Below are 18,064 nucleotides of genomic sequence, written 5' to 3' on the forward strand. Positions count from 1 at the left end.
GTCCAACCAAAACGAAGCCCCTGAAGGCATATTGGAAAACATACGGAAAATATGCAGCCTGCCAGCTAAGGAATCACACTTGTCAATTGGTGTGTGAGTGATTACTCATTTCCCTTGTATCTGTAACTAGTAATTAAATGGTTATAATGGGATTTTTGGGCGTTGATATGAATTAACTCACTTCATGAGTAAGATAATAGGTTGTATTATTGGACATTTTAGCATCGGTTGGAGTATTGTTCTCAGTCACCTATAGAACTATTTCTGACAAAAGCCTAAACTGTTGCATAAAATGTGTTTCTCTAAGCCTACTGATTTATCAGTGTTCTTGTATACTTAGTCCTATTTTCTATAATTACTTTCGATGGCCCTGCAGTTGATGAAAATATAGCCTACAACCGTTTATTTCCTGGTGAAATCAATTAAATAATATATATGATTTTATTTAAATTAAATTGTCTAAATCCCAAAGTTAAAATGTGAAAGAAAGTAGGCCTGTGTCTGGGCAGTTACCCACAAACGAAACAGTAATTGCCTAGGCCTCTCCGCGCTTCATTGTAAAATAGATAGGTACTCGTTTTTAGGCAGTTATCCTATAGCCAGTAGGTATTCGACAACACTTGATAGTAATAAAGCCAGAAGTTAAATTGAGGGTTAATAATACATCTTTGAATGACGTAATTTTTCTTGGCAAGTAAAAAGGAACATAAAGTTGCTTAAACCGCGTCTTTGTGTTTGTAATGTCCGTCGTTTACTTACCTTGAAAATATATCCATGCCATAACGTTTTGGTTTTAACGTCAAATTCGTTGACGAATAGGACTACAAATCGTTAAAACGTCATAATGTACAAATATCAAACAAATAATTGCACAATAACAACAATATTAAAATATTAATAATAATAATAATAATAATAATAATAATAATAATAATAATCTGCAAATACCATTAAAAAAAATACCGTTAGTGTGTTATTGTGTTAGGCTGCAAAAGTAATTTATTAATAGAAAAAGACGATCGTAAAACAAGTACATAAGAAAATTACAAACCCTAAAAAGGTCGTCTTTCAACTCCACAAGAATGAAGAATACCAACCTGCTGCAATAAATTATACTCGCTGTAGTCTGAAAGCAGCGTTGCACTGCAAAACATGTGTAGTGTTACTGTTCGTTTATAGTCGTTTAAAGTCGTTTTTCTTATCCCTTAATTGCTTTTAAATAATAGCTATTATAATAATATGTTTTTGATTCATGTGTAAGGCCAAATGCATTAAATACATTAATTCATACATAGCCTACCTATACATTCATTCATTTTAATCCCACCAGTTAGTATAGTCGTTAATAGTAGTTTTTCTAATCCCTTAATTGCTTTTAAAGAATAGCTATTACAATAATAATAATAATAACATATTTTTGATTTATGTGTGAGCCCAAATGCATTAAATAGCCTACATTCATCGTAATCCCACCAGTTAGGCCTAACACAATACGCCTGTGACAAAATATCATGCTTTTGAATTACCGAACATTTAAATTCATTATATTTAGTAGGCTATAATCCACTATGCACATCCAGGTCATTTCTGAGTTTGAGTTGCGTCTCAAAATCAGTAGTCCTATTGATTTTCGAGAAATAATATGAACACAATAATTAGCTGCTAAGAGGATAGGCCTAACACTAAAGCAGATAGTAATAATGCTAATGCTAATGCTAATAGTAATAAAACCTCCCAATGGTCATCTGAAATATTGTATCATATGGCTAATGTTACTACTGTAAAGTTTTTCAACTCCTTGTGCAGTTAGAGTGCAAAGGGAAGAACAAAGGAGCGAGACCGGTTTGGGCTGTTCTGAGAGAGCGAGAGGGGTTGAGCGAGAGAGAGAGTGTGTCTGTCAGTCATGGAGAGATAGTGCGAGAGAGAGAGAGGGACAGTGCGAGAGTGGGAGAGAGAGAGAGAGCGAGAGAGAGAGACGTTGATTGACATCTGAAGTGTCATGCAGTAAAGATGTGTATGGGGAGATCGTTAATATATAGCCGCGCGTCCGGGCACATTACACTCAGTTCATAATAACCACTCTGAAGCGCACTGCGCGGCTGAAGTTGAAGGCTACTGCAGTTAGTACGGCCCAAGGATAGAACAAAGCAAGCCTATTCTGAAAACGGAACACTAAAATGCATCAATAAAACGGATTCTCTTGAAGACACCCAACTCTCAAGTTTGAACTGGTTTCATTTTGACATTTTGAACTAATATTTGGGCACTGTGCGAAAGCCAAGCACATCGGAACATAATGCACTGTCAAGCCGAGTTGAGACTCTCCTCCCCTGGGCAGCAGAAAGCAGCCAGGCGTCGCTACAAGACTTTTATGATTGACGAAATTCTTTCCAAGGAAACTTGTGATTACTTCGAGAAACTTTCTCTTTACTCAGTATGCCCTTCACTCATCGTTAGGCCTAAACCTCTGCACTCATGTTCGGGTAAGTGAATATGCTTGAACTCTCAGTCAAATCAAGGGATGCTGATGATTGCATAATGGTGTTAATGGTTTATATATAATATTGCTATGCATGCAGTGAATGCTAATCATCATTGTATTAAAACTACATTGGATTTTGTTTTTTCATGTACAAAGTGAGATATTAGGCATATTCTTCTTATTCTTCTGTAACGTTCAGGCGGTCATCCGTCATGGGTCTACTCATATCACGAAATACATAAGGCTAATGGTTATATTAGGAGTATTGACAAAGTATCTTACATTCAATTGTCAGTAGAGACCATAACATGGCGCAACACACCTGTGCAGAATCTATTACATGTCAATTAACAGCTTGAGAGAAATTGAGCTGCATTTGCATGACTTTATGTTCGATAAATCTACTCTAATATAAAAAAATAAGGAACAGGGACAGGTCCAGAATCACATTAGAAGTCATGATTGTCAATTAATGTTGAAGTTTACCAATGCGAGACGCGCACTATAGAAATGGACCATATGTAAAATTAATTCAGGTGACTGTCCTCACTTGCACTTTTTCTCATGGTGCGCCTTTATATTCGTGTTAGGCCTGCTATCTATATTTATCAAAGGTCTATATTACTATTGTGATAGCCTGCTATTTACAGGGATTTGTCATGTAACTTTAACCCGTGAAATAATGAAATCAAGAACACCAAATAAATGCAACAGGTACAGTAGATGTAATGTAGACCCCCAAAGTGTTGTAGTAACCTATTTGTTAGACTTGATCGTTTTAATTTCATTTTACAACAGCAGAAATGATTTAACCCTTTTCCAACCCAAAACATTATTTCACAGTTTAACTGTCATTTCCATGTTATTTCATTCACAAATAAAACATCATGCACTGGGGCCTATAAAAGTTATTTAACAATTCCACAATATACTGTCTCACAAGCAATCAGCAAATCCCTCCAATCAGTCTAGATTATTAGTCTAATATATTACTCTGACATTCAGATAATTTTCAGTCTCAGTCTTTTATGGTCATGTTAAAGATACAGGATGAACCAAGCCCCAGTTTTGTGATCAATGCGGTTTGTATGGTGAAACGTGATTCCCCGTTAATTATGTTGACACTGTCAACTTGACATATTCTCTTCTGACAAAAGACATGAACTCAGAACACACAACAACCAACCCTGCACTTAGTTGAAACAGCAGGGTTTTGGTTTCTAGAGCCGTAACCACTAGGCCACTTGTCCTCATTCAGAAGGATTAATGTTGGCGTTGTGCTAAACCCAGAGCCTTGCCTAATTACTTTTACTGCTGCTACTTTGCATTTACTGAAGCATGGGCAATGCCCTCTACCCAACTCTCTTTCTGGGTGTATGTGGGTGCAGGATGTGGCCAGAGTTCCACGGTTTGATATTGGTGAGGTCAGGTACATAGTGGTTAAGGGCAAGGTTAGTATGTCATCATTGATGGACATGTGTCTGCCTGACACTACAGTTGATTGTGCAAACACCATGAACGGTTACAGTATGGTGATGAAGTGTGTAAGTCAGCCCCAATGACCTTTATTCATAGACGTATGTTGCTTTGTGAAGAGAGATTCATTGCAATTGTCATCTCATAAATTGCAGCACAACTCATCAATTCATGGGTTACGTGCACTTGATCCAACTGTTTCAGTGAGGAAGACTAACTTCATTCTTCATTCAGTATCCCGAAGGGCCAATCAAAACAAATAATTATTGCATAAAATAATGATTGCATGTTCTTCCTTAATCAATACAAACAGATTTGAAAAAGCAACAAAACAAAACATTGCCACAAAGTGTGAAGACACAGATAATGCTTTGTTCACAAATCATCTAGCGGCACTTGATTTCTTTAAATCATCAACATCAACTCCTTTTTCTTCCCACTTATCATGGCTTACTAACTGTGATTTCCACACAATTACTGTTGTTCTGCAGTCAGTCATAAAAGCTTCCACCTCTGTATTATGATTATACAGGAAAGAGACAAATTAATTTCCCTAAAAAGCATTTGGCATGAAAGACTATCACATTTCTGTCCTTCAAATGCAGCAGCATTTCTAAAACCATTCTTAATGCATTATCCTATTGTTATGAGTCAACACAACATTGACTACTGCTCTCTCAAGTCATCATTATGATAATTGCCTAAACTATGAAATAATAGCCGCTGCAATTTGATGATGACAGCGACAAAGGTATAAATAGCATGCGATGTGGGGTTTGGGGGTGTGCTAGAGGGCACTGTAAAGGGTTTGGCAACCCCGTGATGGATGGATAGAGTAACCAGCCCACATCTCACTACCCAGTGCCCATTACTTATTCGTAGCTGAGGGGGTGTGAGACACAGTATAGTCCCGCACTTCAATGGCTTGTAACGCTCAATATAGAAGCTGGCAGGCTTATAGGCCCAGAGCTAGTGAAAGGCCATTGGCCCGATGTGGTCCCCATCAGTGAAAGTGGAGTCTATATTTTTCCAGTGTGGAGTTTCTGCTCCAGCAGTTACCAGTAGAGGCTGCTATAGGACAGTGGTGCCGGGCAGGCAACAAACCAGGCTGTGAGGCCTGGAGGGCTTTTACCCAAATGACAAGCTGTTTGTTTGTTCTTGATGTAATATGGCATCAACTAGTAGGATGCCACTCAACATGTCAACAAAGCGATTACTCCTCTCTTTGATCCGGCAACCCCCTCTGCTCTGTGATGATTTTGTCTGTCACGGATCACGCCTCTATGCTCCCTGCTTTACGTTTCATAACGGTCCATTTACCTGTGCCAAGCCAAATGCCCTTACGACAGTGTACACAGTAAAACCAGTTGATGAACTCAGAGCGTATTCTCTGCTCTCGTTTTGTGCCTTGTAAAACTACAGGAGCGATAGACCTGCTAAACAGACCTGACCTCCAGCAGATCGTTATCTTGCTGGGGAGCAGTGAACAGTGTAATGTCAGGTTACAATATTTCATTTGGAGTCTCATCTCTCAGCAGAACCCAGGGCAAGGCTTTTAGTGGGATTTCTGGAAGGAGGTGAGAGAGATAAAGATCAACTCCGGCGTAATCTCACATGACAGCGCGATGAAAAACTGCCAAATCGGAGGGTGTGGACCTTGAGGGGACCAGGTACTGCAGCATAGTCCTCTGAGGGTTTAGGGAAGAAAGCAGGAAGAGCAAAGAGTTTTCATCCCATCTTAACAGCTACTCCACCACAGACAATAAGGCCTGCTATTAACCACGAGGCTAGCTTGAGGAGTAGGATCATGCCTCTGTTAACACAGTAAGCATTGATGCACACACGCACACACACACACACACACACACACACACACACACACACACACACACACACACACACACACACACACACACACACACACACACACACACACACACACACACACACACACACACACACACACACATTAAAAAGCAGCATACCCTGTTGCCCATCCCATCCCTGCAGTGCTTGACTTGGGCTGGCTTGGCAAGACGGCTGTTGAGTGAAGAAATATACATTTCTAATGTAACACTTCTCAACCTGTCACCACATGATGTACCCAAAGCAATACATGTTACTGTACGTTCATGTGGCCTCTGAGTGCCACGTCTTGAATCGTCATCTTGGAATCCAATTAAACAAGAGAAAAGGTGCAGAAAATAAGGAGTAAATATCAAACAACCAATGAGCTTGTTGCTGGAGATTTCACTGCAAGCAGTAAAATGGTGACTCATTCTACTAAGTAACTGCCATTATCAAAGCCTTCAAATGATATATACAATTTAATTGAAACAGTAAAAATCTATATTTTTAAAAACTTCAATAACATTTACATTTTAGTCATTTAGCAGACGCTCTTATTCAGAGCGACTTACAGTTAGTGAGTGCATACATTTTTCATACTGGCCCCCCGTGGTTATCGAACCCACAACCCTGCCGTTGCGAGCACCATGCTCTACCAACTGAGCTACAGGAGGGCCATTACATTATCGATACCGTATGATAAACAGGCATGTGTGTATCAAATGCTACCAGCCTATTCTTGATCTATTATTAGGAAGTATTTCTTCTGTAATGACTACCACAAGCACATGTGCCAGTCCGAGCATTCCAATTGTGCTTGTCAAGAGTATCAGTGTGCTTTAGCATGGACAGAGTGCACTCTCCCTGCCACACAAATGGTTTATTTGTAGACTATTGACCGGACATTTGCGCTTGTCAACAATGTGTCAGATCTGGGCTCAGGAAGCTGGCTCAGTTGTCAGTGGAAAGTCATCATGAGGTCTGATTTTTCCCTTCTGACAAGCATCCAAAAGACACAGCTGTCACAACTCTCAAGACAACCTCAAGCTCTGCATTGACAGGAGATTTCCTGAAGAATGTGAAAGAAACCAATATGTTTTCTTCCTTGCTTTTCAATCAATCTTCTCATTTAAAGTGAAAGGAAGCAATTACTCACTTGGACTCATTATGTTATGATATTTCTGTGTATTTTGTATTATTCCATAATAATACCAATATATTTCTGAAATATAAATATATCTATTAAAATGTAACAAAGAGATTAATATGCCATTTAATAAAAAACTAGTTATTTAGGACATCTGCACAGGTCCCCTCAGTTTGTCACAATCTCAACATCAAAGACAGAGCTAATATAGGAGAGAAACAGGAAGAGAGAGAAAGAGAAAAGAGAGAGAGCATTGTGGAGGGAAGGAGGCATCATGTCCAGACAGCAGCAGCAGCAGCGATTCTCCGAGGTGGATGATTAGTGATGAGCTCAGTGCCCTGCGATGATGTCATGTATGATGTCATGTATACAGGGACGAGCCTCAGGCTCTGTCTGAGAGAGAGGGGGATGTATGGCAGGGGCAGGCTGCAACGCGTAACCTCCCTCCTCTTTCCCCCCCATGTGCCTGAACACATGCTCAATTACCTCCCAGACCAACCAACCCCTGTCACACCAGCTCCCATAACTGCAGAACATTACTGAAAATGTCAGAGAAAGGGGATACAAATTTAGGACCACGGTCTGCCTGGTGTATCCTCTCAGTTGTACGTGTAGGGTTTGAATAATATATATTGTTTATGAGTTGATGGAGAGATAAGAGAGGCAGATCCACCACAGGCAGTGAGGAACACATAAGGGGAAAGGGTATGCTGTGTGTGTAATGTGACAGCATAATGTCCTCTCTCCTCCGTCGTTGGATTTGATCTCTCTCTCTATCTTCTTCCTCAGCACATCCCTCTCTCCTGCCACATAGCAGACAGAGCATTAGTTTCTATGTCAGTCTTAGTTCACTTGTAAATTATTCCATGGGGATCTGCTGTTTATTTGAAGCCATAAGGTTTTTTCCACCAGATATTATGTTTATGCTGGAGCGCCGTCCTTGGTCTTGGCTCCAGTGGGTTACTTTTTATTGATTCTGGCGTCTCGCTGATTCTGTCTGCGTAGATAAAGAGAGGGGGGGGAGCAAGACGAGAGAAAGAGGAATCATGAGGGAGAGAGTTAAACGGCGAGGGGCATAGTCACTTTGGATTTACAGCCCTGTGTGTGTGTGTGTTTGTGTGTGTGTGTGTGTGTGTGTGTGTGTTCGGAGTGGCAGAGAGACATAATTTATCTGGCTCAGGAACAATAATGATTCAATTGGTGAGTTCAGAGTAGCAGAGTCATTAGGATCAGAACCACTTTTAATGGTAAAAAAAGTCGCTATTAAAAAAAGTCTAAGTGATTATTACAGGCCTATAAAAACTACCATCCATGGTGATGCATACAGTAGCAAATAAAACCACTACTAAAAATAAGATTAGTATTTATTGCTCTGCATTTTACCTCTGACCTATCTCTTTTTGCTCTTTTAGGATCCTCCTCACTGCGGGCCTACCCCCTCCTCTCAGTCATCACGCGGCAGCCCCCCAACATGCCCCCTCACCTCTCCCAACCCTCCTCCCCCGGCCGGGTTCCCCTCTTGCCCCTGCTCTCCCCCCAGCACCGCTCCCGGGTCTCTGAGCCCTCCCCCAGCGAGACACCCGTCAGCATCAGCAGCGAGTCAGACACGGAGCACAGCAGCCCCCGACTGAAGAAGCCCAGACGCAGCCGCACCATCTTCACTGAGCTGCAACTCATGGGCCTGGAGAAGAAGTTCCAGAAACAGAAGTACCTCTCCACCCCTGATAGGTCCGTAAAGTATTGCATCTCGCCTCTGATAGGCCAAAATGAAAGCACCCCATAGTCTGATTGGTTACTTGAAAGAAGCTACCTCCTGATAGATCAGTATTATATTATCTCTCAAATGTCATATCGTATTTCATCCGGTGACACTCAAATTGGTGAAAATGTGAAATTCTGTGAAAGCAACCAAACTTAAAAAAACATCAAACAAATGCAATAGCTGACTAGAGTTTCAGCATCAACATAACATTTTGATTTATGTCCTCGGTAATGTGTCATGTAATGTTAAGTTCTCTAATCCAGGCATTACCTCAGCATTCTAGTTGAGACAAGAGTAACGTTTAACCCTAAGCTCTTGAATAGCAAAAAGCCTCAACAAAGAAACACTGCTCTATTCAAGAAACAAGGTTCTGGGATCTGCCAACACAAGCAAACAGAAATTTATTGCATTGATTTACTGCCAATCATCTAATATATGCGCAGGTGTATATAAAATGCCTTTAGCTCTATACACTGTATTTAGATGAGGTAATATTAATGTTAATATCCATGTCGTAGGTTCTAGTCCCTGGGTCATTTTCGAGACCTGAAATACGGGCATAACACATTTTCCATTTTATTTTAAACTCCACTTGGCCTACCGGACGTATTTCCATTATAACCCAAGTTAATATTGAGCCATAAACCTCAGATTTTCCTTTGGTCGAGCAACAAGAACACCAGACAGCTGTAAACCTCAGCAACACAGCTTGTTCAGAGCGAGAAGATAAATTATTATTTTACTAAAACTCAACAGCCACAAAATGCTTTGAAAATTGTCAGTTATTTTAAATATTGTTGTAGATTTTTACTAAAAAGTCACCACTGTATTTACCAGAACTTTACCATTTAAAAACCTGTGTGTTCCTTCTCCTTGGCCCTGAAGAATCTCAAAAATAATTGGGAGAGGATGTTTGTTATTAGCACTGTCTATAGATGGGTTGGTGATTTAGCCACAAATCTGCCACACGCGCAACAATGAGGCAAAGCAGACAGGGTTAGCTTAGATTGTTGAGAACATGTCAACTATATTTCATCTCCAATGTTTATTGAAAAGATAAATACATTTGTACAATGAGCACTTGTTGTCTCTCAAATACATTGTTACAGTTGTTGATTAGCTAGCTAGCGAATTTTAGCCATATTAGCATAGACTTGACATCAGTAAAAACACCTCAAAACAAGACATGGTATCAAGAACAAGTTGAAACTAGCTGAAACGAGCCACCTACGATTCCCCACATGGCAGCTTCTTGTTATTTTTGCTAGCTATCTGGCCATCCAGCATCACAACAACACACAACGTTCTGCCCCATTGAAGTGCGCGCATTATTGTCGTGACGCTGTCAGCTAACCTGTATATACACATCCCATCCCTGGGGAAAACCCCCACAATGCATCTCTTCTTCAATGCAAATCACACTTCTCTGTTCTAGCCAATGAGCTACACCACGCCTCCCCTGTGAACTCCCAGGAAGGCTGAGGTAGACTACAACAGCCCAGCCACGATCCAAACGACCCACCCTGCCCTCACTGCCAAATCTGTATCATGCCATTAATCACATTCCCACTGGCTGTGATTAACTAATTAAACCCACAGCTGGATGGAAAACATAAACAGAGAAAATACCCTTTCAAAGCCCACATCACAAGTGTGGCGTGCTCCCCAGTTCACTTTGTTATGATCCAAAAATAACTCCTTGTCTCTGCTTTTTTTATTTTGCTATTTGTTGGCTTGGAGACACTGTGGTCTTTGACTGAAACAGTGCTCTGAGGAAAACAGCATATAAAAAGTCCCCCAATACCACAAAACAGACTGTAATAATTTAAATCATTAGGCAATAGTGATTTTATTTAATTGAGATTAGTATAATCAGCATCATCATCATTATCATTATGCATTAAGCTGCAACTAAAATCCCCCCTGATACAGGTTAGAGACTTGAACAGCAAACCGAGGACTTCTAAGTGCCTCCAGCAGAGTCATTCATACAGTACTGTATGGCAGCCTGTCGCTGTAAGTGTGTGGTTTCCTTCCATAGAAGACTAATGACCATAAATAACTGGGGTGCTTTCGTCTCCTGCAATTACTTTCCTTGCCTCCAGTCCCTCCACTGGGCAGTTTGACAGTCAAGCATGATGGACAGCTTGATTGCCTGTATTTCTGGTGTAGAGTGGGTTTTTCAAAGTATGCACACACACTTTTCTTCTGCACTCAATCACTGAGACCGTGCGGCTGTCTATACTGTCTACAGTTGTATGGACTGGAGTTCCCTCTATGTAATACATACAAAAATAAATTAAAAAAATAAAAATAAAAGAATATATGTATATTTCCCTTTACTACTTTCCAACCCCACCACCCCTTCCAATGTCTCCCGAGTGGCGCAGTGGTCTAAGGCACTGCATCGCAGTGCTAGCTGTGCCACTAGAGACAATCTGTCGTAGCCGGCCGCGACCGGGAGACCCATGCGACGGCGTACAATTGGCCCAGCGTCGTCCAGGTTAGGGGAGGGAATGGCCGGCAGGGATGTAGCTCAGTTGGTAGAGCATGGCGTTTGCAACGCCAGGGTTGTGGGTTCAATTCCCACGGGGGGCCAGTATGAAAAAAATAATGAATGCACTCACTAACTGTAAGTCGCTCTGGATAAGAGCGTCTGCTAAATGACTAAAATGTAATTGGAGTAAACTAGTGAACAACAATGCTTAGGCCTCTACTTCCAGCTTATACTATATACATTTTATGGACACAGTCAATTTTACAATAATTATATTTTGTTTGTTTTTACTTCTGAACTTCCTCTACCCTCAACCTCTCCGATCATTTTCATGATGTCCATCCGGTTTGCTTCTACAGTGGGGAGAACAAGTATTTGATACACTGCCGATTTTGCAGGTTTTCCTACTTACAAAGCATGTAGAGGTCTGTAATTTTTATCATAGGTACACTTCAACTGTGAGAGACGGAATCTAAAACAAACATCCAGAAAATCACATTGTATGATTTTTAAGTAATTAATTTGCATTTTATTGCATGACATAAGTATTTGATCACCTACCAACCAGTAAGAATTCCGACTCTCAGAGACCTGTTAGTTTTTCTTTAAGAAGCCCTCCTGTTCTCCACTCATTACCTGTATTAACTGCACCTGTTTGAACTTGTTACCTGTATAAAAGACACCTGTCCACACACTCAATCAAACAGACTCCAACCTCTCCACAATGGCCAAGACCAGAGAGCTGTGTAAGGACATCAGGGATAAAATTGTAGACCTGCACAAGGTTGGGATGGGCTACAGGACAATAGGCAAGCAGCTTGGTGAGAAGGCAACAACTGTTGGCGCAATTATTAGAAAATGGATGAAGTTCAAGATGACGGTCAATCACCCTCGGTCTGGGGCTCCATGCAAGATCTCACCTCGTGGGGCATCAATGATCATGAGGAAGATGAGGGATCAGCCCAGAACTACACGGCAGGACCTGGTCAATGACCTGAAGAGAGCTGGGACTACAGTCTCAAAGAAAACCATTAGTAACACACTACTCCGTCATGGATTAAAATCCTGCAGCGCACGCAAGGTCCTGCCGTGTAATTAGCTTAGTGGTTAAGAGCGTTGTGCCATTAACCGAAAGGTCGCTGGTTCTAATCCCCGAGCCGACTAGGTGAAATATCTGTCGATGTGCCCTTGAGCAAGGCACTTAACCCTAATTGCTCCTGTAAGTCGCTCTGGTTAAGAGCGTCTGCTAAATGACTAAAATGAAAAAATGTAAATGTCCCCCTGCTCAAGCCAGCGCATGTCCAGGCCCGTCTGAAGTTTGCCAATGACCATCTGGATGATCCAGAGGAGGAATGGGAGAAGGTCATGTGGTCTGATGAGACAAAAATAGAGCTTTTTGGTCTAAACTCCACTCGCCGTGTTTGGAGGAAGAAGAAGGATGAGTACAATCCCAAGAACACCATCCCAACCGTGAAACATGGAGATGGAAACATCATTCTTTGGGGATGCTTTTCTGCAAAGGGGACAGGACAACTGCACCGTATTGAGGGGAGGATGGATGGGGCCATGTATCGTGAGATCTTGGCCAACAACCTCCTTCCCTCAGTAAGAGCATTGAAGATGGGTCGTGGCTGGGTCTTCCAGCATGACAACGACCCGAAAAACACAGCCAGGGCAACTAAGGAGTGGCTCCATAAGAAGCATCTCAAGGTCCTGGAGTGGCCTAGCCAGTCTCCAGACCTGAACCCAATAGAAAATCTTTGGAGGGAGCTGAAAGTCCGTATTGCCCAGCGACAGCCCCGAAACCTGAAGGATCTGGAGAAGGTCTGTATGGAGGAGTGGGCCAAAATCCCTGCTGCAGTGTGTGGAAACCTGGTCAAGACCTACAGGAAACGTATGATCTCTGTAATTGCAAACAAAGGTTTCTGTACCAAATATTAAGTTCTGCTTTTCTGATGTATCAAATACTTATGCCATGCAATAAAATGCAAATTAATTACTTAAAAATCATACAATGTGATTTTCTGGATTTTTGTTTTAGATTCTGTCTCTCACAGTTGAAGTGTACCTATGATAAAAATTACCCAATAATGCTATCTGCAGGGTTAGCTCCAGGTAAATATTGCAATCCTTTAGCCATTCCTGGACCTGTGTCCAAAAACAAGCTATAAATGGACAGTACCAAAAAAATTATCTAATGATTCTGTCTCTTCACAGCAAAATCTGCAGAGCTGGGAAGATTGTATCCCCCATATAAATAACATTCTATTGGTAGCAAGAATTGTATATAATAATTTAAATTGAAAAATTCTAAGCTTTGAAACCGGCGTTGTTTTGCGTATCAGTTCATAAACACTATGCCATGGGATCGGTACATAAAAAATCTCTTCCCAACTATTTTTCAATCTATATGGGACGGCTGTCAATCATTTGGTCCTTAAATGAAACTGGTATACTTGTTTATTTATCACAGTTTTCTTTAACCAATTATGTTCTTTAATGCAAGGCTGACAGACAAGTTCCTTACTTTTTCACCCCTCTACTTTCCTCTTCTATTTTTGCGGTAATGCTGCAATTATTTGGTTGTAATTTTGGGTAGAGCAGACATTTCCATATGTTTTTGTTAGCTGCATGTGCAACATAGCTCCACCAGTCCAACCGATGATATCATTTACGAAGATTATACCTTTTTTAAACATTTTGTCAAAAAAATAAGTTTTTTTAATCAATTAGTATATTTGAGTTTAACCACAATATTTGTTGCATTATTTGTTCTGTTGTTTCTGGAGGATTAAATTGAAATTGCAACCAACTTTCTATGGCTTGTTTTAGAAATAGTGATATTTGGGAGATGATTTCCTTTTCAAATAACTGAAAGTGAGAGGTTGTAATCTGAATAAAGGGAAAAAGGCCATTCTTGAACATTTGGTGAGACAATCTTACTAATTTGCTAGAGAACTGGGGTGGCAGGTAGCTTGGTGGTTAAGAGCATTGTGCCAGTAACCGAAAGGTTGCTGGTTCTTATCCCCGAGCCGACTAGATGAAAAATCTGTCGATGTGCCCTTGAGCAAGGCACTTAATCCTAATTGCTCTGGATAAGAGCGTCTGCTAAATAACAACAAAAAAAACAGTTTGGATATAAGTATAATTTTTGTATGACTGAAGCTTTTAGTGATAGGTGTAATGCTTTAATATTTAATAATTTCTGTCCTCCGAATTCATATTCATTATATAAATAGGCCCTTTTAATTTTGTCTGGCTTGTCGTTCCAAATAAAATTGAATAATTTTTTCTCATATAATTTAAAAAACTGTTCGCTAGACGTAGGCAAGACCATAAGCAAATAGGTAAACTGGGATAATACTAAAGTTAATCAGGGTGATTTTCCCACAAATTGACAGGTATTTACCTTTCCATGGTAGCAAGATCTTATCTATTTTTGCTAACTTTCTATTAAAATGTATTGGAGTGAGATCACTAACCTCATGAGTGAAGCAGTGGTCTAAGGCACTGCATCGCAGTGCTAGCTGTGCCACTAGAGATCCTGTTTCGAATCCAGGCTCTGTCGTAGCCGGGAGACCCATGGGGCGGCGCAAAATTGGCCCAGTGTAGGGGAGGGAATTGCTTGCAGGGATGTAGCTCAGTTGGTAGAGCATGGCGTTTGCAATGCCAGGGTTGTTGGTTCGATTCCCACGGGGGGCCAGTATGAAAAATAAATAATGTATGCACTAACTGTAAGTCGCTCTGGATAAGAGCGTCTGCTAAATGACTAAAATCTAATCATTTATTTCATTTGGGATATGTATTCTGAGTATATCCATACTTTCAAATCAGGTCAGATAGAGATGGTGAGAGGAGAGGGAAGGAGAGGACAGGAGAGAAGATAGGACGAGTTGAAAAGATTAGAGGGCAAGCTGATGGCTCTGTAGTAGTCTCTCTCTCTCTCTTTACATCAAATGAAAGCCAGTTCCACTCATTTGAGTGTGAAGGACATAGAATTGAGATGTGGCGGAAATCTCATTTCAAAAACCTGATAAAGCCCCCTCCCTCTGTAGGCTGATCCGTCTTTCACTTCCTGGGATATCACATTACACGCCAACCAATATCCTTATTAGTCATGGATCAGAGCACATGTGGTGGAAGTGTCCAGGATTCCATACCACCCTGAACATCCAGATACGGATGCTTTGATTGGATCACTTAACTCCCTTACAGATGTTCAATAAGGGCTCTCCTGTATGCTGCAGGTGTGAAGTCTCTCTCTGGACCATAAGAGGGTGTATCAAAGAGACTACAGTACTTTGATCCACCATGCCAGAATGGGGTTATAAAGTTAGGGTTAGGATGCCAGCTAGTTTCCAAGGGGAACGCCATCTAGATGATACAGTGTATTTGGCTGATGATGGCATGCATTTCAGGGTAGGATAGTCAACAGATGATTCATTCATTTTAGTTTGATTACTCCCTCTCTTTGTAAATCAATTGTCTATCTACTGCTGCTTTTTATCTTATAAATAATGAACTAATGTTTCAAAAACATGTACACTGAGTTGCCGTGTGTGCTGTATGTCTTTGTTTCCCTGCAGACTAGACCTGGCCCAGTCTCTAGGCCTCACACAGCTTCAGGTGAAGACCTGGTACCAGAACAGAAGGATGAAGTGGAAGAAAATGGTGAGTGTGCCACACACCCATAACAACAATGACCCTGGGTCAGTGTAGAGAGAAGGAGTGATAGGGGTGGAAATGTCTGAGTTTGAGGGATGATTAGGGATGAGGGGCTGGGATACCAAAGTCTAGTCTAGTCAGGTCAGCAGCTCAGAGAAAAAAAAGTCTCAAACCGTTAACTCCCCAGATTAATGACTGTACATGGAGTGCTCAGAGCCATACATCTTCCCTTAATTACTATAATAGCCATGGTTGCCTTTGACCGCTGCCAGCATTTATCACAACCCCACTGAGCCGTGTGTCTGTGTTTGTGTGGGATGTTGCTCCAGGTGCTGAAGGGAGGACAGGAGGCCCCCACCAAGCCCAAGGGCAGGCCCAAGAAGAACTCCATCCCCACCACCGAGGAGATTGAGGCAGAGGAAAGGCTGGCCAGGCTGGCTGAGGAGGAGAGGATGAGGATGGCAGCCGGAGAGGCCTTGGCCCACGGAGAAGCTCCCCAGTCGGAACCCCAGGACCTCAGCAAGGTCACTGGGGCAACAGAGACCCACAATCCCATGGCGGTGAGCGAGGGTCGAGAGCAGCGAGAGCAGCCACTCCCGATGCAGTCAAAGACACATGCCGCCAGCTAAATAAGACAGTTATTAATGTCTGAATGAAACAACTTAAGACTGGTGCTGACTGGAAAACAGAAACACTTACTGTAGTGCCTCAGGATCACTGAAAAAGCCTGTCTGGTGTTGATTAGTCAGTCGTGTTTGAGGTTGGACTGGACTGGGTGACATTCATAGGTACGGTAGATCATTTGGGTTTTGCCATATACTGGAATAAAAAGAGTTTACATGTAGAGTCAGGCATGTACACAGAAATGAAAAATCCAGAATTGTACAGTGCATTTTGTCCCTGTGTTGTTTTCTTTCTAGAACAACAGTGTCACCTCCCCAGCCTCAGACCTGCTTGTTCTACTGCGAGAGGACTCCTTTAGTCGCACGCTGTCCAGTTTGCCTGAGTATTGCAGCTATAACATAACATAAAATGACCACACTGGTCATGGTGCCTTTTTCTCTCAGAGGATATCACAAGCTTTACCAGTCTAGAAACACCAAGGTTTATTAATACCAAATTAAGTGTTATTTTACAATGTTTGACTTTTGCTTATTCAAAATAATAATATTGAATAATTACTATATGCTCTGAATTACAGTTGACACTGCCATTGTACCTATTCTATCCAGCTTTGAATGGAATTGTATTTCTGTCCCAGAGCCACAGCATTGTCTTGTTTAATTGGTCAATTAACTTATGTTGTGTTCCTTTTGCATTTGATATGTTTCCAAAACAATATATTTCAATTTGTATCTATGAACACATTCACTGTAACATACTGTAGTAATATTCTGGAAAGAAAAATATATGTTAGATAATGATATATATACAGTATATGTAAAGTATTCTATTTTCATTTGGAAAATAATAGGGTGTATCTCATCCTTTACCTTTCTCTTTTGACTGGGGTGGAGTGATTTTACTGCAATGAGGGAAGCCTCTTAAACTGTCAGAGACTGTAGAATTTAATAAACCACAGCCTGTGCCAAAGAAACTAGGAAACTGCCAAACATTTAAAATCTTTTAGAGAGGTTCTCAGCCCGCAGGCCTTTGCATCAACGGAGCACTCCTCCAACTCTACCTTACGGACTCCCCACATAAAACTGTCTTCAGCTGCTTGTCAACACTTTTATTTTCCACTGTTGTTTCCTTCCAACGATGTTAATTTGTAAAGAGTTCCTTTTTTAAAACAAAAAAAATCTATTTTTAGTTTGATATAAACTAGAACATTATTTTTCTGATGTAAATAATGCTTGTTGAATAGGTTTTTTGGCATGGACAACACAATGCAGATTGTTCTGTATGTTGTTATTTTTACCATGTGTTTTGTGTATTTAAATACACTTAATAAAATGGCAATCATTTCCATATGAATGATGAAAGTCCCACATTATTTGTATCATATTAATTACTATTTTAAAAACATTGAATAAGCAGACCACAAGCATGGACTCCAAGGTTCGCTGATTTTCAGGAAACTACATTTGTATTTTAACACTATTTGAACCAGAATTAAGTGTACTCCTAGGTTTATTTAATCTTCATCCATAAAAATATATTTATGCTCTCACTATGCTAAAATGA

The 18,064-nt window shown here is 40.8% G+C and overlaps 1 protein-coding gene across 1 annotated transcript; it reads left to right on the forward strand.

The window, feature by feature from the left end:
* Positions 1-1,983: 1,983 nt before the first annotated feature.
* On the forward strand, positions 1,984-17,828 carry LOC121568409 (homeobox protein BarH-like 2). The gene is made up of 4 exons (XM_041878950.2): positions 1,984-2,483; positions 8,366-8,681; positions 15,799-15,883; positions 16,207-17,828. Exons 1-4 carry the CDS (start codon positions 2,297-2,299, stop codon positions 16,504-16,506), a joined length of 888 nt encoding a protein of 295 aa, XP_041734884.2. The 5' UTR covers positions 1,984-2,296; the 3' UTR covers positions 16,507-17,828.
* The last annotated feature ends 236 nt before the right edge of the window (positions 17,829-18,064 follow it).

This window comes from Coregonus clupeaformis, chromosome 6 (assembly GCF_020615455.1).
Source record: "Coregonus clupeaformis isolate EN_2021a chromosome 6, ASM2061545v1, whole genome shotgun sequence".
NCBI classification, from domain to species: Eukaryota; Metazoa; Chordata; class Actinopteri; order Salmoniformes; family Salmonidae; genus Coregonus; species Coregonus clupeaformis.

Coding starts and splice junctions, on each gene's coding strand:
- LOC121568409 (XM_041878950.2), top strand. CDS start 2,297: ATGCACTGTCAAGCCGAGTTGAGACTCTCCTCCCCTGGGCAGCAGAAA. Junction 2,484..8,365: donor ACCTCTGCACTCATGTTCGG/GTAAGTGAATAT, acceptor TTGCTCTTTTAG/GATCCTCCTCACTGCGGGCC. Junction 8,682..15,798: donor TACCTCTCCACCCCTGATAG/GTCCGTAAAGTA, acceptor GTTTCCCTGCAG/ACTAGACCTGGCCCAGTCTC.